Genomic DNA, 22,312 nt, shown 5'->3' on the forward strand with positions numbered 1-22,312 from the left:
CTGGGGAGCGCAGCTCCCCAGCCCGGCAGCGCGTGTTTTAAAGATCAGGTCGGCCAGGGAAAAAGTTATACTGCAGGCTCAGAAAGCGGGGGCTCTCCCCAAAGCTGACTTTGCAGCCAGGTTGCTATTTAAGCTGGAAAAAGCAAAAAAAGCTCTGGCTCAGCTGTGCTATTGGGGCACTGAGGACAGAGGCAGGAGCAGCAGGGCGCTGCAGGCGGTTCAAGTTAAAGACCAACCTGCTGACAAGTCCGGGAAGGAAGGGTTAATGCTGCTGCAAAGCAGGAAAGCAAAGGATGCTGATGAGGCCAGTTGCACGCTGCAAGGCAAGTTCCAGTGCTCTTGGTGTCTCACAGAGGGTGTGCTCACACAGAGTGGTATTTCTATACTTCCTGCAAAGAAAATTGCTTAATAGCCTATATTTAATGCTCGATTGGACAACAGGAACCGAGACTCCTGCCCCTTCCTTCCCCCGCGGCAGGGAACGGCATGCTCAGGCTGCGCATCCCCTGCAAGCCCCCAGAGAGGGACAGGAGGGTCTCTGGCAGCGCAGAGCCTGTCCCCCTCCTCGCCGGCACCTCTGCCTGGCTGCCAGCAGTGGCACTGCCTGTCCCCTCCCAGGAGCACCAGCAGCCCCACCGCCCCGAGTGAGTTTCCAGCCCCCTTGCTGGGAAGGTGACCACACTCCCACTGACAACCACAAGGACAGAAGCCACCAGTTCCCCCCTTCTGGCTTTGACAAGTTCCTTAAAGCTTCTCCAAAAAAACCTGCATCTACTTCATGGCCCATTTTCTGGCTATCTTTTAAGAAAATGCCTCCAGCCCTCCTTACTGAGCGTGTGCCCATGGGTGCACAAAAGGGACTGAGAGTCTCGCGGCTGCACCGCGGGGCGTGCCGACAAGAGGCCTGGCCTTGCTCCCAGCGCTCTCACTGGGTGCTGACATATGGGCAAGCCTCTTCGGTCCTCCACATGGCAGCTCCCCTCTTGGCACAACAGGAGAAAATGACGGGTCCTGCCTCCCGGGGACAATGGAGGTGAAGCCTCAGGGTCCGCAAAATGCTTTGGGATCTGCACACAGCAGACACCGCACAAGTGCAAGGTCTGACCGTCATCAGACATCATCTGCCCGGGCTGTGGCGATAACACACACATGCTTGCCAGACAGCTTTGGCTGGAACTCAGGAAAAAACGGAGAGTTATGACCTTTGGAAGAAGGGGCAGGCAACTCAGGAGGACTACAAGGATGTCATGAGGTCATGCAGGGAGAAAATTAGAAGGGCCAAAGCCCAGCTAGAACTTAATCTGGCTACTGCCGTAAAAGACAATAAAAAATGTTTCTATAAATACATTAGCACCAAAAGGAGGGCTAAGGAGAACCTCCACCCTTTATTGGACGCGGGGGGAAACATAGTGACAAAGGATGAGGAAAAGGCTGAGGTACTTCATGCCTTCTTTGCCTCAGTCTTTAACAGTAAGACCAGTTGTTCTCCGGGTACCCAGCCCCCTGAGCTGGAAGGCAGGGAGCAGAATGAAGCCCCCATAATCCAAGGGGAAACGGTTAGCGACCTGCTACACCGCTCAGACACACACAAGTCTATGGGGCTGGATGGGATCCACCCAAGGGTGCGGAGGGAGCTGGCAGAAGTGCTCACCAAGCCACTTTCCATCCTTTATCAGCAGCCCTGGCTAACCGGGGAGGTCCCAGTTGACTGGAGGTTAGCAAATGTGACGCCCATCTACAAGAAGGGCTGGAAGGAGGATCCAGGGAACTCCAGGCCTGTCAGCCTGACCTCGGTGCCGGGGAAGGTTACGGAGCAGATCGTCTTCAGTGCCATCACGCAGCACGTACAGGACAACCAGGCGATCAGGCCCAGTCAGCATGGGTTTGTGAAGGCAGGTCCTGCTTGACTCACCTGATCTCCTTCTATGACAACGTGACCTGCTCAGTGGATGAGAGAAAGGCTGTGGATGTGGTCTACCTAGACTTTAGTAAAGCCTTTGACACCGTTTCCCACAGCATTCTCCTGGAGAAACTGGCTGCTCATGGCTTGGACGGGCGTACTCTTCGCTGGATAAAAAATTGGCCCAAAGAGTTGTGGTGAACGGAGTTCAATCCAGTTGGCGGCTGGTCACAAGTGGTGTTCCCCAGGCTCAGTTTTGGGGCCAGCTCTGTTCAATATCTTTATCAACAATCTGGACAAGGGGATCGAGTGCACCCTCAGTCAGTTGGCAGACAACAACAAGTTGGGTGGGAGCGTTGATCTGCTCGAGGGTAGGAAGGCTCTACAGAGGGATCTGGACAGGCTGGATCGACAGGACAAGGCCAATTGTATGAGGTTCAACAAGGCCAAGTGCCGGGTCCTGCACTTCGGCCACAACAACCCCATGCAGCGCTACAGGCTTGGGGAAGAGTGGCTGGAAAGCTGCCTGTCGGAAAAGGACCTGGGGGTGCTGGTTGACAGCCGGCTGAACATGAGCCGGCAGTGTGCCCAGGCGGCCAAGAAGGCCAATGGCATCCTGGCCTGTATCAGAAATGGTGTGGCCAGCAGGAGCAGGGAAGTGATCGTGCCCCTGTACTCGGCACTGGTGAGGCCGCACCTCGAATACCGTGTTCAGTTTTGGGCCCCTCACTACAAGAAGGACGTCGAGGTGCTGGAGCGTGTCCAGAGAAGGGCAACGAGGCTGGTGAGGGGTCTGGAGAACAAGTCTGATGAGGAGCGGCTGAGGGAACTGGGGTTGTTTAGCCTGGAGAAAAGGAGGCTGAGGGGAGACCTCATCGCGCTCTACAACTCCCTGACAGGAGGTTGTAGCGAGGTGGGGGTCGGTCTCTTCTCCCAAGTAACAAGCGATAGGACGAGAGGAAACGGCCTCAAGTTGCGCCAGGGGAGGTTTAGATTGGACATGAGGAAAGATTTCTTCACCGAAAGGTTGTCAAGCATTGGAACAGGCTGCCCAGGGAAGTGGTTGAGTCGCCATCCCTGGAGGTATTTAGAAGACGTGTAGATGTGGTGCTAAGGGACATGGTTTAGTGGTGGACTTGGCAGTGCTACGTTAATGGTTGGACTCGATGATCTTGACGGTCTTTTCCAACCTAAACGGTTCTACGATTCTATGCACAGAGCCCCAGGCAGTGCTAGCCGGTGACAGCTCCCGGACAGAAACACTTCAGCATAAACAGTGCAAATCCCAGAGCAACAGTTCAAGCAAAGAGAGCAGCACAGTCTTGCTGCTTGCCGGGGATCTCACCGCGCAGGTGCCACCACCTCACAGCTCCTGGGTTCGCAGCCCAGCGGGTCGCCCCACACGCAGCCGCAGCTTCAGGCAGTGCTGCCTCCACCATCACCCGCAGGCAGCCAGCCAGGAAGGGGTCCAGTGCGATGCACGGGTGCCACAGGCTGACCCCGAGGCAAACCTGCCACGCCGTGCAAGCTGCTGCGTGCAAGCTGTGCTGCTGCCAGCCCCGGGGAAGGGATGGGGGTGAACTGCAGCAGGACGCAGAGCAGCAAGGGGCAGCTCCTCACCCCGCACTCCCCATGGGGCCACAGCGGGGTCTTACAGGGTGCAGCTGCAGCAAAAGCTGGTTCACCTCCACCACCGCCCCGATGGCCTGCCAGGAGCCTCCTCCACCGATGCCAGGGCAGGATCCAGCCAGAGGATCTGTCCTGCAAAACAGCCCAGATGCAGGAGCCCAGAAAAGGCGGATCTGGGGGGTCACCAGCAGAGACCCCCCCAGTCTGGCTGCAGAGAAAGCAGGGCACAGCGCAGCCCGCTCAGCCACCCTGGTGGCACCTCCCCAGGCCGCGGCAGCTGGCACCGAGCAACCCCATGGCGAGCAGGGACCAGCCGGGACGGGTAATCCAGTGAACAGCCGCTCTAATCAGCAGCCAAAACAGACGGATTATGGCCCGCCAAGGGTGCTTAGAAAGCGGCAATATGGTGTCTGACCCCGCAGTGAACACCCGCTGCCGGCGACCACCCAGTGAGCTGGGGCTTCAGGCACAACGCCAGAGCAAAGCCGCCATGGGCTCATGCAATGCCCTGCGGTGCTCAAGGCTGTCCATGGATGGTGTTTGGGAAAGGCCAGAGCTGGGAACGGACGACAGGATCTGGCCCGCAGACGCACGCGAGCACTCTGTCACGCTGCTGAGGTTGGGATGACCGAACCACAGCCCCGTGGTTTGCAGGGGAATCCAGCAGTGAGCGCCTTGTGCCTGAAAACCGGCGTTCGCAGCCACCAGCATCAAAATTTAGTCCCCAGAGGGCCCAGGTCATGCACTGCTGGGGTCGGCACGGAGCATCGGCGCAGCGTCATTAAATGCTTCAGAAGTTCCAAGAGGTTTAAATCCTCTCTCTTTGCGCTTCCCAGTGGAGGTCAGCAAAAACCCCGCTCCTGCAAGACACCGCGGTCCTCTGGACCCGGCACAATCCCCAAGCCGCTTTCATACATAATTAGCAATGATTTGTTTATTAAATAACTTCTCCGCTGGGTGGTTGGAGTTAATCAGTGATTTAGGACAGGACTGCAGCTGCTGGCAGGTTCCCCCTCTGATTCATCATTCAAGTAAATATATAAAACCAGACAAGCAGAGACTACCCCACGTCCAGCAGCAGCTTCTGCCGTCACGTTCGTGCACAAAACCCTGCAGAAAGGCTGCCCTGGCTCAGCACGTGCCGGAGATTGAGGTTTGAGGGTACCACACCAAGCGGGAGGTGACCCCAAGGACCAGTGCAATGGGCACAGTCCCTGCGCTCACCCCACACGGGACCCCCCGAGGCAGGGAAAGCATTGCTGCTGTGGCCCCGCAGCACCCCCAGACCCCATTTCGGTGCCTTTACCGCATGCATGGCCTCCAGCCAAAATGCAGCACTGAATCTCATCTCACCAGCACACACAGGGAGGCCAAATCCCGCCTCCCCAAATCCCAAAACTTCATTTTACCATGGAAAGTTTACAAAAAGATATACCCTACGAACCATGCTTCAAGGGAAAAACCCAAAACTGCTCGATGGGCTAAAGCGCAAGAAAAATTAAGCAATCTCTCTGAGATGGCCCCAAGATTGAAGACCCAGGAGGTGCCACAGCTTCTGCTCAGCCTTCTACTGTGACCACGGGAGCACACTGCACTGCTGCCCAGCCAAGGCATCACCGTATGCCTCGCTTCACACACTCAACGTGGCTTCATACGGCAAAATGTTTGCCAGAGGGACAGAGAACCCATTGTAGGATGAATGGGACTATTGACTGGGCTCAAATAGCATATCAGATTTGAGTAACACGCTGAAGACATGAATTATTTCCATGGTATTTTAAGAGATAAAAGTTCTGCGCTTTGTGAAAAACAAAGTTAGCCCTTGGAAGGACTGCCTGGTTGCACACCTAAAATTATCCCCCCGCTGCCCACCAGCCCAGCACCCTGGCCACGTCATCTTGCCACCCCCAAATCAGTAACATTTGGAGTTATCCCGGGAGCCTTGCCAGGCCAGGACATTGTTGCAAAGCTTCCCAAGATTCCTAATGAAAGGCACGGAACATCCAAGGGAAATCAAGCCGGAAGGACCGTCAGGTCTCCCGGAGAGACAGTTGGATTTCTAGGAAGATGGAGGAGGTTTCAAGTCCTGGGGACACAAGGCAACCATGGCAGCCGAGGTTGCAGGCGTCTGCCCTCAGCGGCCCCCTTCAAAGGCGAAGGGGAGCAGCCCAGCTGCTGGAAAAAGGAGGGTTTGCTGGCAGTGGTGGACTTTGCCTGTGTATCACTGGGCAGATCGTGCCAAGGAAGAAATGGGCAGCTTTAAAAAAAAAAAAAAGAGAAAGCAAGAAGTCCCTACCTGGCTTGTGGGCTGGGGCCACTGCTCACTTTGGAGGGGCAGGGGAAGGCAGCCCCTTTTCCCGCAGCGAGCCCCCACAGAGAAGGCAGCAGCCTGACCTCAGCCCTCGCTGGCCAGCTGCAGCCCCGGGCACCAGCTCACTGGAGCCCCGGCAGCGAGACCCCACTTTACAGAAAACTTTAAAATCAGTAAAAACAGCTTCAGGGAGATAAGAGCTGCATGGGACTCTCAGAAACATCTGGTCGCGGATGCATGAGGCACCGCAGGCTCCTGCCTGCTCCTCCCATCACCTGTGCTAGAAATGGTCCAAACGTGCAACGCATGTTTTGGTAACCCGCTCAAAAAAAGCCCGTGGTAGCGACTGGAATTCAGGCTGCTGGCAACCCCGCAAGCCCGCCGGCGTTGCTCAGCCCGGCGTGACATCCTGCGGCGGGGGCTCGGGCCCCCAACAGCGCAGGAGGTGAGAAGCTGCTTCCTTTGACTCGGGCTGCTCCGGCCGCTCTTCTACTTCCAACGGCCGCCTCCTGGTTTGAGGAAGCTGATGGTTAATCAGAGCCCTCGCCCTTCTGCCCCCGCTTCTATCACCTGGATCCAGCCCTGATCTTTCTCAGTTTCTGGACATTTTAGCCCGGTGCAGAGCCTGCTTTGCCGCAGACGCTTTGAGCAGGGGTCTCACCGTCACTCTCCATCCTTCCTGTTCAGCTTTTCTTAGCACTTGCCCATCACTTCCTATTGCAACAAAACCCGAACAGCAACTTCCGTGACTCAGATCTTTATCTCACGGTGGCTGAGACGCTTCAGAAACCCAGTGCGCTCGAACGGCTCTGCCCGTTCCCCCCTCCCTGTGCCGCTGGTGGGAGAGTAACTGGCCAAGGCAGCAGGGATGGGTTAACGAAGCGGTTATTGAAGCGGTCCTCACCACTACCAAGGGTCGCACCCAAAGGGACCCTTACTTCAGTGCCAGGCATGTGAACTGCCAAACAGCAACGGGCTCAACAGCCTCTCCGTCCCTCTGGGAAAGGAAGATGCGGGGAGGCTCCCGTCTGTCCTGCCCTGTGGGGAAACTCTGGACTACTTTCTCTACTTGCCCAAGCAGGATTTTTCAGAAGTAAACGCTCCAAAGTGGAGCATTCAGTTTAGTGCCCAGCATGGTTCGGCTCTGCCCCAGTTCTGCGTTAACCGGGTTATTTGTGGAGAGGAAGGAGGCACGTAACGAGCTACAGCAGCTCTCTGTTCAGAGACACGGGCGGAGAGCGGACAGATGATGCCGAGTGGGGGCAAAGGAAAGTGATAGAAAATAAAATTACTTGAGAAATCCAGGAGCAGGCTGCGAGTGTGACCTGCACATGCTGGGTTGGTAGAGCACCGCGAGCCATCTCTACCTGTGGTCAGGACGAGGAAGGAGAACATAAAACCCGTGAACGATGCCAATGACCCCCAGAAAGGCTTCCTGTTTCTGGAGACGCTGAGAAGACAGATGTCTGCAGCTGCAGGAAGGCACGTCCTAAAGCGGGTCCTCGCTCCCAGCAAGAAGCACCCAGGGCTCAGAGAAACGCAGGCGAGCTGCCAGCGAGAGAGCCCTCCCAGCAGCGGCTGGGAACTGCCACAAAACCCCCAGGACAGCCTTTGAAGATAAGCAGCACGAAGCCACGTACCAACACCCCGGCAGGCAGCTTCCAGGCTGACCGTCACCATGTTTGGAACCGGCACGCCAGATTGCCGCAGCCGCCCTCCCACCCACCAGCACCGCGCAGAGCCCCCCCCGCACCCACCGCCCAGGGAGGGGGGTTCTGGTGCTTTGCATGATGCTGGCAACATCCCAGTCCTCCCACTGCCCCCCAGAGCATCACTACCCACGGCTCCTGGTGGGGCATGTGCTGCACGCCCAGCACGGCCCGTTCACACCCGGGGAAGGGGCAGCAGCTTGCACGGGGGCACAAGCATGGTCCATGTGTGCGAGGAAGGTCAGCACCCTCGGGGTGCCACCCCCACGCTCCTGCGCTAGCCCTGAACACCAGGAGCGTTTCGTGCACTTAACAGCAAAACAAAACAAAAGCGAGATTTCTCCGCTTCCCCACCCAACTACCACGTTTGGCACTTTTCCCCATGTTTATTTTTGTTCACATCCTGGTGTTGTTTTATGGCAGAACCCCCCCAGCCCATCCCAACCTGCAGCCACGGCAACAAGCGACGGCTGAGCCGGCAGAAAGTTTGCCGGCAGGCAGGCTCGGGAGGCGGCCAGGCGTCAGAGCAAGGGGAGAGAGCTCAGGTGGGAGCAGAGGTCTCCAAATAAAATCAAATGTAAATATTCAACACAAACACAGAGGAGGGATGCGTCAAAACAGCAAACACGGGTGATGGCTTAAGTGCCTGGAGAACTTCAGGGACGCAGTAATGAAATGGAAAACTACTGCCCCGGCTGGTATTTGCAAAGGCAGCTGACTGCACAAGCGAAAAATGTTGTGAGGAAGCAGTAGTGAAAATCCCCGTATCACAACCAGGGCCAGGGCCAGGGCCAGGGCAAGGCATTTGGGAACGGTGCTGCCGCAAGGAGAGCGATGGCACACCTGCGGAGAGCGGCTGTCCTGCTGCTCCCTGCTTGCTTAGCTGTAAGCCTGAAACCATGAAAGGTATTTCCAATTTCTTCCAGGCAACAAGGATTTTGAATATTGCATTTCCCCCCATCTGCAAGCTGCCCTGCTGCCACTGCTCCACTCTCCCACCAGCACCAGGTGGGTCGTGCAAACGCATCCAGCCTCACACCTACAAGTAAATTGCCTCTGACAGCACAATGGAAAGGCCACGTTTTACTCACAGCTCCTCATTTTCCCCCCAGCTCCCTCACTGGGGGAGAGTGGGTGAGCCCATGACAGTGTAATATGCTCCCCTGCTAATTATAATTTCTCCTACAAGCCTTTTCCGTTTCTCTCCTCTCCAAACCCTGGAACGACCCACAGAAAGGCGGCAGATTACTTTACCCTCATTGCCACAACAATTCATCAACTGGAGCCTGGAATCACATTTCATTAGAATAAAATGCCCTGCCCAAGACAGCTAATCGATTTAGAGGACGCTAATCCAGAAGAAATTTGCTCCTGACTGAGGCAGTGCCCATTAGCGGAGCAGAAGGCCGAGCGGGGGTCTCACCGTGCGGGGGGGTCCCGGCACAGGGGCGGGTGCGTTGGCAGAGCCCCCAGCCAGACACCACGCGCAGGGCAGGAGCAGATTGCCTCAGGCACCAGCCAGGCATTTGGATTAGCTTGTTATTAAATCTAATTAGTTAATAGCCGGCCCATCAGGGAGCCGGCTTGATTTCTCAAGGGGCAGGCGCCGAAGCATCAGGGTCCCGTCGGGAACATTGGGTCTATGGACCCCCACACCCCAGGTGGGGAGGGGACCTGCGCCCCATCCCCGCAGGCAGCACGGGCAGGACAGGAGTCCTCTCCGGCACATCGCAGCCAGCACATGCTGCCCACGGCATGGGGCAATGACTCATCCGTAGCCCCCCCTTGGCTTGGCAGCCACCCCTGTGCGAGGGGCCACGTCCCAAGGGGCTACATCCCACTGGCGGCTCTTGCCAGTGGCCGGCGTGCCCACAGCCAGGGCAGGAAAGTGGGGTCAGCTCCCAGACCCTCCAAAAGCAGTTTTGCAGCAGCCTGCTTCCTTCTCCTCCCAAGGAGGCTGCGGAAATCCTTTTGTCTCCGGTGCTCCTCCACCTCAGCTGTAAGAACAGGAAAAATCCCACCGTGCTTGCAGGAACATCACTGGCAAGTGAGTCAATTTTTCCTGCTTCGGCAGGGAAAAAAAAAAATTAAAGTCTCCAGCAGAGCCTGGGGAGGCACGCAGGGTGAGAAACGGGATGCGTGGCCCAGAGTGCATCGCTGCCTTTAACCTGGGCTTTCTCCCAGCCTTCGTGGCCACCGACACTGAAAGGGCTGGGAATGCAACACTGGGAAATGATGCTTCCCGGCTCCCTGCAGACAACCCTCGCACAAATACTCCCAGGAGGCTCCTGCCCCAGAGCAGAGCCCCGTTCCCCATGGCAGCGCCTGCCTCTCCGGCTGGAAGAAGCGGAGCCCCAGGCGCCCGGGGGATCCCACCACTCCTCCAGGGACGGAACAAGGGCAGGGCCTTCCCCCCCAAACCCTGCAAGAGAAAGGCAGAGCTACCGCTGCCCCCAGCCGCATGGGGAAAAGCAGGGGAGAGCCACCCAACCATTCTGAAACTCAATGTTGGGTTTTTTTGTAAAACATTGCTAAGCAACCAGCACTCGGCAAGGGCATGGTTCTGGACAGACGCTGTTTCAGCTAGAAAAAGAAAAAAAACAAAACAGTAAAGGGACACTCTACCAGGCAGTATTATTAAAAAGGCACACGCCAGCTTATTTTACAGGTCACTCGGCCCGTGCAGAGAACCCTTTACACTTCCCTCATTGAGATACTGATGCAGGATTAGAAGCCGCTAAAAAGACAAAAAGCACGTGGGTGTGCACACATGCACATGCATGCACACCACATGCAGCACGTCGAGTGCACCGGGGTAATGGCAACTAGACGCAGGTTGCAATAATGTCCTCGAGCACATCACTGCACGTGACGTGAACCTTGTGAAGGCAGCGCTGCCGGTACCGGGCCTGCCGCTCCACCAGCCCTGCTGCAGGACGGGCAGCATGACACGGCACGGCACGGCTACCCGCCGGGGAGCTGGGCAAACCCTGGGGAAAAAGAAAGTTCTTATTTTCTTATTTTATGAGCTATTTATGGCCCGCTGTAGATAAACAGTCCATATCTTTTTAAAATAGATTCTTTTACGCTGCAGCCCAGAACAAAGGGAGCATTTTTGTCTTTTGGGAATAAAAAAGAGTCGCCTAGCTGGGCTGGCGCAGGGCAGAAAGCACACACATGCCGGTGGCCACCCAAGCAAGCACTGCACCGCAGCAATGCCCCCGCCTGCCTGCGGTGCCTGCTGGCTGCCCCCGGTGATGGGGTGCCACAGGGAGCACCGCACCCCAGCTGTGGGCCTAAACCACAGGGAAGGGCGAGGAAGCAGCACCTGGGCCCTTCGCTGGCCCCTCACCCCCGCGCTGGCACAGGCAGCCACGGCCCCCGCACGGCTGTGCCCGCCACTCCACGTGCGGGAGCCAGATGGTCCGGAGGCTGGTGTACTTCCCACAAACTCCAGCTAGAAACCGGCTTGGCATCACCACAGAGACATCCCCTTCCCCCTCTGCACCGCGGTCCCCGCTCCGCAGAGCATCCTGCGGCTGCTGTCCCTCCCCGGCACGCATCCAGCATCCCAGACGCACCGTGACCCCCAGGTACCCATCAGCAGGCGGGAGCAGAGGCAGAGAAGCACAATTCCCAGTTCCTCCAAGCCACACTTGAGACCATTCTTGCTATTAAGAGCCGGGGTGATGCCCTAACGAGCACACCTTGTCAGGACCGTGCAGCTCGCAGGCCCAGGGCCACCAGGCACTTGCACGGAGCAATGAAGAGGAGAAGGTGGAAGCGCCTTCGCGGGGCGGCCGAGGGGAGCGCGCCAGGAAAACAGGGAAAACAGCCTCAGCTCCGCCGGCCGCAGTGACAGCCACTCGCGTGCCCAGAGGAGGAGGGAGGGATGATTCACACCACGCAGCAGAGAAGCGAACAAGCTGTGCGGGTTTCGGTACGAGCTCCCCCTCACTTTGCCTCCCCTCCCCGCCCACCACGGTCACGCTACAGCTACTCATCACGCCGCATCCGAACCTGGCTCCTTCGCGTCTGCTTCAAACCGACGGATCAAAAAAAAAAAAACCCAAGCACAGCGACAGATACCCGGCAAAGCCCGTCCTCCAGCTGCCCCGCTGCTGCACGGTGTGGAAGGGCTGGCCAAAACACCCCGAACCAGAACCACCACAGGGCGGGCAGGGTTTGCTTTGCCATGCCGCTGTTGCTGCCCCTCACACAGGGCGGGTGGGGGTTTCTGATGCCCCTTTGCTCAGGTGGAGGGATTCAAACCCCCGGAGCACCCCTGCCCCGTTTTGTGCATGGCCGCAGCCGCTGCTCTGGCCGTGGCATTGCTCCCTGGGTTTCAGGGAGAAGCACGCGATGATTTCAGGGTGCCTGCAGGGAGGGAGGGAGAGCAGAGGGGTCGGCAGTCCCCCTCTGCCAGCCGGCAAGGGGGCTGGCAGCACCACGAGGGCCGACCCCGCTCGCCCCGTCCCGTCCTGGCTGCAGGCTCCTGCCCAGCTGGGATCAGCCAGGGAAGCACCGCATGTGCCAACCTGCAGAAAGCACGGGGACACGCAGCAGAGCCCCGGCACCGCCACCTCCCACCCTCCCCGCAGCAACCATGGGAACGGCATTTCCTCGCACGCATTTTCAACGTCATTGTAAGTTGCCACCCCCAAAGAAAAAAAAAAAGACGACAATCAAAACAGCCCACCGCCCCCAACCCATGTCCCAGGGCACGCAGGTAGCACCATGCACACCGCATGCATCGCTCGGCACGGCGGGATTGCAGGAACAGAGACATGAGATGCAGCTGTGCTGGCACATCTGCAGCCTTGGAAAAATGGCCTCTTGACCCAAACCAGGCAAATCTGCTCCATGCTGGAAGTATGAGCAGGACTTAGCAGGTACCCAGCTCCTGGCACTGGAGAACATTGGGACATCCCACCCAGCCCCCGGGAAAGGTCCCCTCCAGACCAGCTTCCACACCCCTCTCTCCAGGTCCATCCATCTCCTCCGCAGATTTTTCTCCCTGGCCACAAGTGTGCCCTTTCAGGCTACGCCGGCTTCAGCAGCACAGTCAGTCGCAGCCCCTGCCTTGCAAAGCTGCTTTTTTTTTTTTCCCCAGTCCATCCCCCACCAAGCCAAAAGGGTTGAGGTTAACCCGACATTGGACACCCAGTCAGCGCTGGTGCCACGGCTGGGCAGCGGGACGCACAGGGCCAGCGGCTTCTCTGGACACCATCACCACACCGGTGTATCGGGACATGCACCCAGTGGTGCTCTGTGGCACGCTCCCAATTAAAAAGATCTCCGAGCCCTGTTAATGAGCCTTCTGTCAGCATAATTTAAAAGACTTAATCACGAACGCACACTTTCCTGCACGCCCAAGCCCTTCTGCTCATCAGCTTCCCTCATCGGCGCTGCCGAGAGGCCGGATCTGGCTGCAGCCCAGCACCGTGGCTCACGGCACCAGCTCGGCAGCTAGCGCGGGACTCAAGGAGCCCACCCTGCTTGGGAGGCTGGCTCTCACAATCAGTCCCCCAAAATGCCAGCACCGAGGGGTCGCAGCTGTGTGCAGGGGGACCCGCAGGCAGCCCCAGGGGACCCCTGGGGAGATGGGCAAACGATGCCTGGGGATGTCATCACAAACCTCCTGCACAGATCGTGACCTTGGGCAGTGCATGCAGGTGAACCACTGCAACACCCCGGCAGGGTGAAAGACTGTCGCATCCTGAGTTTTCCTTCTTACAATCAGGCTAAGCGTGCAGTCCTCCGGAGCCGACACTGGCTGCACAACGATCCCTCCACGACTCACGGTGGAGACCCACCATCAGAAACAAAGAGTATCTCCCAAGCAGGAACACATTCCTGTTGCTAATTTCCACCAGAGAGGAAGAGGAGGAGCTTTCAAGTTGTGCTGAAAATAAAGCAGAGTATTACCATTTGTATTACTCTTCGTTTGAATAAAATACCAGACACGCTAGTAAATATGCAACTGCACAAGCCACACAGGACATGCAAAGGAGGAAGAAGTCCTTTTTGCCTTCGGCCCTGCTGGCGCAGGGGCAGGACTGTCTGGCTGAGATGTAACCACGTACTTCTCCCATAGCACAAAGTATTCCCCACACCGAACGCTTCTTACCACCCTCCGAAAGCAATGGAGGGGGGGCAGAAATACACCCTGACATGGGAGAGCCATGTTACACCTTTTCTGGGTGAACAAAGCAGGAAAAATCAGAAGCAACTCATCTTAGCAACCAAACCCCAAAACCACGTGCTTTCCCCCCAGATTGGCCCTGCGGTTTGCTCGCCAGGCCAAGGCGGAGAGCCCATGGCGGCCGTGCGGGGGGCCTGGCCGTGCCCCACCACTGCTGGGCTCGGCGCTGGCAGAGACCCCCCACCCCCCCCCCTCCGAGCGTGGGGCGAGCTCCTTGGGCAAAGCCAGCTCCCACCACCCGGGAAGGGATCAGGGTTTCTGCCCGCACGGATGCGGTGCTGCCACCAAGCCCCACGAAATCCTCCTCGCCGCGAGGCAGCAATTTCCTCAGCACTTGGAAGATGTGAAACGGGCTGTGCAGCGAGCGTGGCGTGACTCACCTTGGCAGCCCTCGCACCCCATCGCTGTTCGTAGGCGGTCAGCAACGAGCGCTCGATGGCAGCAGCCAAACACCACTTCTGACGGCACAACCAGAGCAGAACCAAATGCAAGCGGCCACAGCAACCCAACGGGGGGTTTGCTTTTATTTTGCACCCTCCAGGAAGTATAACGTTCCTTTTCCACCAAACCCAAGTCTGCAAGTGTACAGCTGTCTCCTAGCCAGGAGACCGTCTCTAACCATTAATGTTTGCACCTGCAAAAATAAGGGCCATTCCCGGAAAGGCCAGACCTAAACCTCTGTATGTCAATCCCTCCTCTCCTCTGTGCACAGGCAATGGGAAGGTTTGGGCTGTTACTGCTTTCTTCAGGGACCAGAAGGGCAAAAGGATGAAAATAATCCAAGAAGGGCTTCAGGTTTCTGCTCCCCAAGCTCCCCAGCGCTGGCAGGCGCCTGCGGCACTGGGGCTCAAGGTCCCGTCACCCCGGACAGCACCAGGCTATGAAGCAGCCCAAGACACGGCTCTTCCTCCAACACACCCGAGGGCTTTCACCCTGGCAAGGCAAACAGGGACATTTTGAGTGCACAGCACCGTGTTTTCTGTCTACCCATTGAACTGGGCAGCTCTACCCACCCGAGCCAGGGTCTCCGCCAGACTCACTCTGGTCGGGGTACCTCTCCCAGGGGACCGAGCACGGCGAACCAGGGGGGCGTGCAGAGCGGGCAGGGAAAGGCAGCAACAGTAGCAAAGTCGGCTGGGGCAGAAGGCACCTGAAGGTATCGGCCGGAGTCTGAAACATTTCCTTATTCCCAGGCTAAGCCTTGTTTGCATCAAAAGGGAATTAACTGCTCAGGTTGAACACCGGGAAAGAGTTTCACTTTCACTTCCAGGTGAGCTGCGGAGTCGGTGCCAGCCCCGGGTACGGCTCTGCCACACCACACCCACGGGCACAGGCATTTCATAAAGGCTCTGTTTCAGCAAGACGCCGCCGAGATGTGGAACCGAATCCATGTGCAAGCACACCCCAGAGCACACAGTCTGTGGGCAGAGCCCGGCACGCCGACGGCACCACCAGGAACCACACAACCACCCCACTTTGCTTTCACAACCACCTCACTTTGCTTTTTAAGCTGCACGGCAGCCACAGAGCAGAACGTGTCCCAGGAAAAAACCCACAGCCGCAGCAAAAGCCCTCCCGGCCGTCACCCGTGGTGGCAGCACAGGCCACCTCCGTGACCCCCATGCTACGCGGGCAAACGCAGATCATCCCACCGGGCAGCTCATTAAAATCATGTGCCTGCGTGCACGGACCGAAGGGCGACTGCGTGTCCTCCGACAGCCTCACACGGAGCGTGCCTGCACACACCAGGCTGCGCAGCTGGAAACCCCAGCCGGGGAGCAGGGGACAATCCCCTGCGGCTCACCGCAGCCGGCACAGGGCACACCGGCGGAGGGCAGAGCCAGCGCAAGACCTGCAGGCCGGTGCCGCAGCACCTGCCCCGGGAAGCCGGCAGGGCCGGACGAGCTCCCCACTGCCACAGGGCCCAGGTCCACCCCAGCATCACCCCTTCCCCGCAACCCCCTTCGGTCCTGCCCCTCCTCACCGCCCAGCCGCAGCTCTGCGGTGACCCGACCGAAAAACAGCCAAGGGAAAAACAACCCAAAACCCCAAACCAGCCCAACTGCGCTTTTCGGGAGCACGGGCATCTCTGCCCTTCCCGTGGGAGCCCCAGGCACAGCACAGCCCGGCCGGGGTCTGGCACAGCCCAGCCGGGGTCTGGCCCTCGCACCCCTCGCAAGGAGGGAGTTTGCAGAGCCTCTGCCGGCCCAAGCCCGGCCCCGCCGCACAAATTGCAGCCTGCGACACGCGAGTGCGGCAGCAGCCGGGGCGTGGACGGGTTCAGTGGCTTCAAATTAGTGCCTGGGAGTTGGAGGAAGAAGCAAAACAAAGTAACAGCAGAAACGTGGCAGGGCACCGGACTGCAGCCCCAGCGCCCAAAGGAGACGACAGCCCGCAGCCCTCCGCAGTCCCATCACCACGGGGACACGGCGCCTGTCAGCACGGGGAGACCTGGGGGCCACAGGGAGGAGGAGGAGGAGGGTGCCCCCGCTCAGCCCCCCCCCCCATCCTCGTTATGTGCACTGCTTGTTTTCCGAAGCAACTGCAAAGCATCTTTGCATCACCTGGCGACTGGGCTTGATAAACCCCTCAACCAAAGCGGAGGGGCTGGAGGCGATGCCGGCACCACGGGCAGCCGCCATACCGGGACCAGCCACCGGCCGGGACGCAGCTCCCTGCCTGCCCCGTTTCGCAGGCACAAGGGACACACAAAGGGGCAAAAAGCTTCCATAACCCTGGTACTGATGGTCACCACAGCTCCTTCGCTGGAGAACAAGTTTCACGGCGTCCAAGCTTCAAGTTCATTATTTATGTCTCTCTTGAGGTCTTTGCATTTGCAAAACTTTCTGAATAATTTATCTATGGCGTGTAAGGGAGGAAGAGGAACATGTTTTCCTGAAAACCAGGTCACTCCCAATACCAGCCAAGCAGCAAAGAGAGACAATAGAAATAGGCACAGATACTCACTGGGGGGAAACAGTATTTATATATATATATATGTATATATACACACACTCCAGAGATGCCCTTGGCATCAGAGGATATTTAGCAAGACCAGCCCTTCAGCAAATGAGGGTTATTTTCAACCTCTGAATGTTTTTTTACATGAAGGAGAAAGCACTGTGAATCAGTACAGTTTCTCTCCGTGCCTTCACAGAGGGAAAAAGCTGCAGAACAGCTCCTCCACCAAATCCAGAGAGAGACTTTCTTACGTGCCTTTACACCAGCCTCACCGTCCCTACACACCGCTCCTGCCACGCCGGTGTCAGCGGCACGGGGGCTGCGGGGGGCCAAGCGGGGTGGCGGGGAACAGGAGAGCGCTTCTGCCCAGAGCTGCAGAGGGGTCCTCCTCCCTCCTGCATCTTCCTCCCTCCTGCATCTTCCTCCCCGTCACGTAACCACACTGCAGCCCTGTCCAAACCGCCCCTCCACCTCGCTCCTCGCCGATACACAAAGAGTTACGTTCCCCTCGTGCCTGTCTTAAAACAAAGAGGATGTGAAACATTCAGCAGAAAACGCAAGAGGAAGGAAAATGAGAGAGGATATTGCCAAGACTTCAAGTAACTTCAGTTGCAGGCCGCTTCGCTGTGCCAAGAGCCAAGACGCCCTCCGAGCCCCTCGCTCCAGAGGCAGTGTGCCCCGAGCCGGGGGTTTGCTGCTCCCTGGACCTGCCCGGCCCTGCATCCGCGCACCCGCCACGACGGCCAAGGAGCGCGCGTGGAGGCACTGCCAGCGGCAAGCTAAGGCCGCCCTGCCCAGCCCACGGGGAGACGAACCGCTTGGAGACATCGGAGAAAAATAAAAACCGGATAAGAGAAGCGAGTGCCCGGTCATTGCCAGGAACGGCCACCAGGTACCACCTGCACCAGTTCTGGCTCATGGCGGTACCATCCCAAACACCTGTGGTAGTGAAACGGGAACAACACCCGGCAAGAGGCAGCGCAGCAGCTCTCCACCCCTGGAGAATCTCCATCCATGCTCAGATGGACGCCCAGGGGGTTTGTAATGGCCCACGCAACACGACCAGACCTCGGACCTGTCACGCACCGAGGGTAACGCATGTGGAAAGAGCTGGGCCAGATCCTGTCGCACGCCAGGTCTCTGCTGGAGAAGTCAGAGGCATCACAGCTCGCCAGCGGCCGTCTTGCTCTTACAGCAAGAGAAAGGGCCACACACAGGAGAAGGATGCACAGAGCAGCTGAGCATCACAGCCAGGGAGGGGACACTCATCCCCAGCCCCCCCGGGCAGCACCCTGCCCCATGCACCCCCAAACCTTCCCCCAAAGTGCCCTGCAGACCACCTCTGTGGGGAGCGTGCCACTGCGCCTGCAGCCGCACATGGATGGGACATGGCTGCGAGGCCAGACAGCGCCGGTGCTTGGGCATTAATTAACGCTCCAGCAAAATTGTCATTATTCATGCCCCTACCGACAGCAGCCTGGGCATCAGTGGAACACACCCCCGGCTCTGCACAGGAATTAAGGTCTAATCCAGGAACGCATTCAATAGAGGCTACAAAACAATTCAGCCATAAAAACATCCTTATCTCCGGAGGCCGGCGAGCGTTCTTCCTGCCCCGGCGCGGGCAGCCCGGGGCGCAGGGGCCATGCAGCACGGCCACGGCCGGCGGGAGAGTCGCCTGCCAGCAGCCACGAGCACGCAGCAGTTCAGCACACCTAAAAATACCTGCCACGCAGCATGACCGGGGCGAGGGCACAGCCGGCCCCCTCGGCCAGCACCTGCCGAGCGACCCACTAAAAGTGCATGCCGACTAAGCCCAGAGACGAACACCCTTGGGACCCACCAGTTAATTCCTAAAATTTATTTTCAGTGAAGAATGAGGCTGTAGGATTTGTTCTGCGATAAAATGAATGCTCCACGCAGGGCCAGGCACAGGCTGCCTTCAGCTCGACAGGCAAACGCACCGCAGCAGAAGAAAGACAGCTCAGACCTGCAGAACCATAAATGCAATGATAGCTGTCAGCTTTGGGTTTTTTTAACCCCAAATGCCAAGAATTGGTACAATGGGGGTCCCTGTAATCCAGACGTTACCGGCTGCTGCACGGGGGAACTGCACCCGCGGGGCTTGGTGTGACATCTGAAGGGCAGGGATCAGGAATCAGCCCCGCGGCTGTAGCTCAGCCCTCCCGGGATGGGACGGGGTGGTGGGCTTAGCCGGAGCATCACCTGCCTGTGCACCCCAGGGGCGATACCGCCGTGCCTCAGCTCCCAAAATAACCCCGCCGCATCCCCGATGCCAGGCTGGTGCATCACAGGCGATGCCACGGGGGGCTCCAGGGCACAGGTGTGCGTGGACGTGCCCCTCTCCTGTCCCATCACCCCATGGCACCGAACCGGAGCAGGACAGGGCAAGCTCGGCAAGGTGACAACTCATGCTGCCGGCATGCTTGGTACGGGAAACCCACCGGCCAGGGAAGCGATCCATGATTTGGCCTGAACGCACTTAAAAAAAAAGAAGAACACCCAAATGACCCCGTGGGGGGAACAGCAGGAACAGAGCCACTGCTCAGGGAGTGGCCCAGGCCACCGCAGCACGCCGAGGGCGCAGCCCACCCAACCGTGGCAGTGGGCAGCCATGCAGAGGTGTCACCGGCCGTGGGGACAGGAGCCAGCCCAGCCTGGGCACGAGGAGGGACCGGGATGCAGCCAGCCACGGACGAGGGTCTCCCCAGCCCCGGGGCTGCAGCCTGCGTCGCAGCGTCCCCCTCCTGCGCAGCCCCTACCACAAACCGGCAGTTCGCAGGTTTGCCCCCCAGCCCGCGGCTCTCCCACACAACAACCGTCTCCACTTCCCCGTACACGCTGGGGACGGCACCGGCGGGGCCAGCCCGAGCAGAGCCCAGGAAGGGGGCACTGGGCATCCCCACCCCCAACAGAGAGGGGACAGAGGACAACCTGGGGGGCACGGCACCTACCCACCCGCCCCTGCCCAACCATCCCCAAAGGACCATGGACTGGGACCTGGTGGACCAGGACCACGCACGTCCGGATGGACCGTGGCCAGGCACATCCTGAAGGACCACGCACGGCCCGGTGGACCGGGACCGGGCACGCCCTGGTGACCCGGCAGACCACAAAAGGGCCGGGGGGACACGGACGGGAGCAGGTGGTCCACGACGGACCAGGACCAGGAGGCCACGGACCAGGACGGGCAACGACGGGCCAGGCGGGACCGCGGGCGGGCGGACCACCGCGGGACGGGCAGGCTGCGCTGGGCCGGTGCCGGGGGGCCGGCCGGAGGGCGCGGGGCCCCGGCAGGGCCGCCCCCGGCCCCTCACTTACTCTTGAGGGCGGCGACGAGGGACTTCCCGTCCTTGATGAGCTCCTTGATGAACTTGTTGGTCTTCTCCAGCTCGGCCTCGTGGGAGCGGAGCCGCTCCCGGAACTGGGGGCTGTCCAGGCAGCACTCGCTGAACTCCAGCGCCGGCAGCCCCATGCTGCCCGCACCCGCGCACCGAAAACCACCAAAAAAAAAAAAAAAAAAAATTAAAAAAATTAAAAAATTAAAAATTTAGACGCTTTTTTAAGCCGAAGCGCGCGCCCGCCTCTCCGGGGAGCTGGCGCCGCCGCGGGCGCGCCCCGGGAGCGGCCGTGCCGTGCCGGGCCGGGCCGTGCCGCGCCGTACCGGGCCGTGCGGAGCGGAGCGGAGCGGAGCGGAGCGGTGCCGGGCGGGCGGCGCGGAGCGCTGAGGCGCGGCGGGCGGGGGCGGAGCTGCCGCCGCTTTGGGGCCGCCGCCCGGGCAGGGCCCGCGCGCTGCCCGCCCGCCCGCGCCGCCGCCGCGACACGCCCCCGCGCCGCGACACGCCCCCCCCCCGCGCGCGCCTCCAGCCAATGGACGACCCTGGCCCTCCACGCCACGCCCTCCACGCCGCCGCCGCGCCCCCCGCCGCCGCGGCCACGCCTACTCCGCCCGCTGAGCCAATCAGCCGCGGCGCCCGCGGGGGCGGGGCGGGGGGGCGGGCCCGCCGGCGCCTCACGGGGAGCCCGCCCGGCCCGGCCCCCGGCGCGGCCTGCGGGAGCGTCCGGCCCGCGCAGCCCTCGCCCGGGGGCGGCCGGCCTGTGGTCGTGGGCGAACCCCGGGCCGGGCCCTGCTCGGCATCCGCGGCCACGAGCGGCACCGAGGAGACGGGAGGGGTTACTCGAGGGCCTCGCCCGGCCGTGCCCCGGGTCTTGCCCCGCTCCCCGCGGGGACCTTCGCGGCCCGGGGCCGCAGGGCTGCGGGGAAGCCCGCATGCCGGCCTGCAGGAAAGCCGCGTCCGCCACCCGGTCCGCGCCCAGCTGGTTGGGCCTCTCTGGGTTGCAGCTTTGCACGCTTTTCCTCCCGCTAAACCTCTGTGTCGGAGATTATTCCCCCGGGTTTAATGGTGTGAGTTGAGAATTAAACCCTTAATCTCTTGAAACAGCTGGTTATGAAGGGGCACCGGCCCGGCACCGCGGAGGGACTGCAGGTCCCCGTCCCCAGCACATCCCTACGAGCGCATCGTCTCCAGCCCAGCGAGGGAGACGGGATGGCCGGCAGGACAGCGCTGTGTGGCCGTGCCCAAACCCGGCCGCTTCTCCCTGCAGCCCGTTTCCTTCAGGAACACGCCAGGAATTTGGCCCGAGCGCAGCAGCTGCCTTGTCACCTCCTTCCCTCGGCTGGGAGCTTCCAGGAGCAAACTGCAGCCCACAAAACAATCGCTCCTCCTCATGGTTTTGGCCCTGGCTGCCATAAGGTGGATGGCAGCTAATCGGCAATAAAAGGGGAGAGACCATCAGTGCCGGCCCCGCGGATCTGAGAAAATCCATTCTCGCCGTAAATGACGGCGCCAAGTCCAGGGCGAGCCCCCTGAGCAGAGACGCACGCACGTACGAGCCGGCAACGGCCTCTCACCCCAGACTGTGACAAATGGACGCATTTGTGGATAATCCCCGGATGACTGGAATTCCCCCCTTTCTCCCCAGCCTCAGCCATTCAGGCTGGCGAGGAGGGCGCGGGGCGGCCGCCGCTCGGCCAACACGAGCCCATGTGCCGCACAGCGAGCGCGTTCTGGATCAAGCGCGGCGACGGGGCGGCATTCCTGTCAAGTCAGCCATGAAACGCGATGCGGAGCTGGTGCCAGCTTTATGCTTTTTTCGCAAACTGGGGAAGATGGATGGTCTTGCACAAAGCTTGGGCTTCGTGTACGGCTGACAAAATGGGATCCAGCCCGAGCCTGGTGTTCAAAAGTTAATCCACCCATGTTTTCCAGCAGATGGGTCCAGGCGCAGCAACCTGATACCAGCTCAACCTTTTGTCTCTGCTTTTTTTATTCACTGGCAGGTCTAAAGCACGATTTTCTCAATCTTCACACCACAGCCTAATTCTGGCTGAGTCACTGCCTTCAAATATGGTTTGTGAGCCACATTTTTTTTGCATGAGGTCTCCTAATTATAAAAAAGGATGTAATGCTAATTACATGCTTATCTTGTAGGCAGGATATAATGTTTAATTAGCTGTCATTTACGCCATATGCATACAGCCCTATAAAAGCACTAGATGTTATTATTTGGATTAC

The 22,312-nt window shown here is 59.3% G+C and overlaps 1 protein-coding gene across 3 annotated transcripts in view; it reads right to left on the reverse strand.

Moving 5' to 3' along the window:
- The window catches only part of ARHGAP26 (Rho GTPase activating protein 26), a 158,869-nt gene extending 138,530 nt beyond the window's left edge, over window positions 1-20,339 (reverse strand). For all 3 annotated transcript variants that reach the window (XM_076350460.1, XM_076350459.1, XM_076350462.1), the window contains exon 1: window positions 20,058-20,339. In XM_076350460.1, coding sequence (XP_076206575.1) covers window positions 20,058-20,211 — 154 coding nt within the window. In that variant the 5' untranslated portion in view covers window positions 20,212-20,339. The remainder of the gene's footprint in view (window positions 1-20,057) is intronic.
- Window positions 20,340-22,312: the final 1,973 nt, after the last annotated feature.

Source organism: Aptenodytes patagonicus, chromosome 12 (assembly GCF_965638725.1).
Source record: "Aptenodytes patagonicus chromosome 12, bAptPat1.pri.cur, whole genome shotgun sequence".
In the NCBI taxonomy this organism is placed as follows: domain Eukaryota; kingdom Metazoa; phylum Chordata; class Aves; order Sphenisciformes; family Spheniscidae; genus Aptenodytes; species Aptenodytes patagonicus.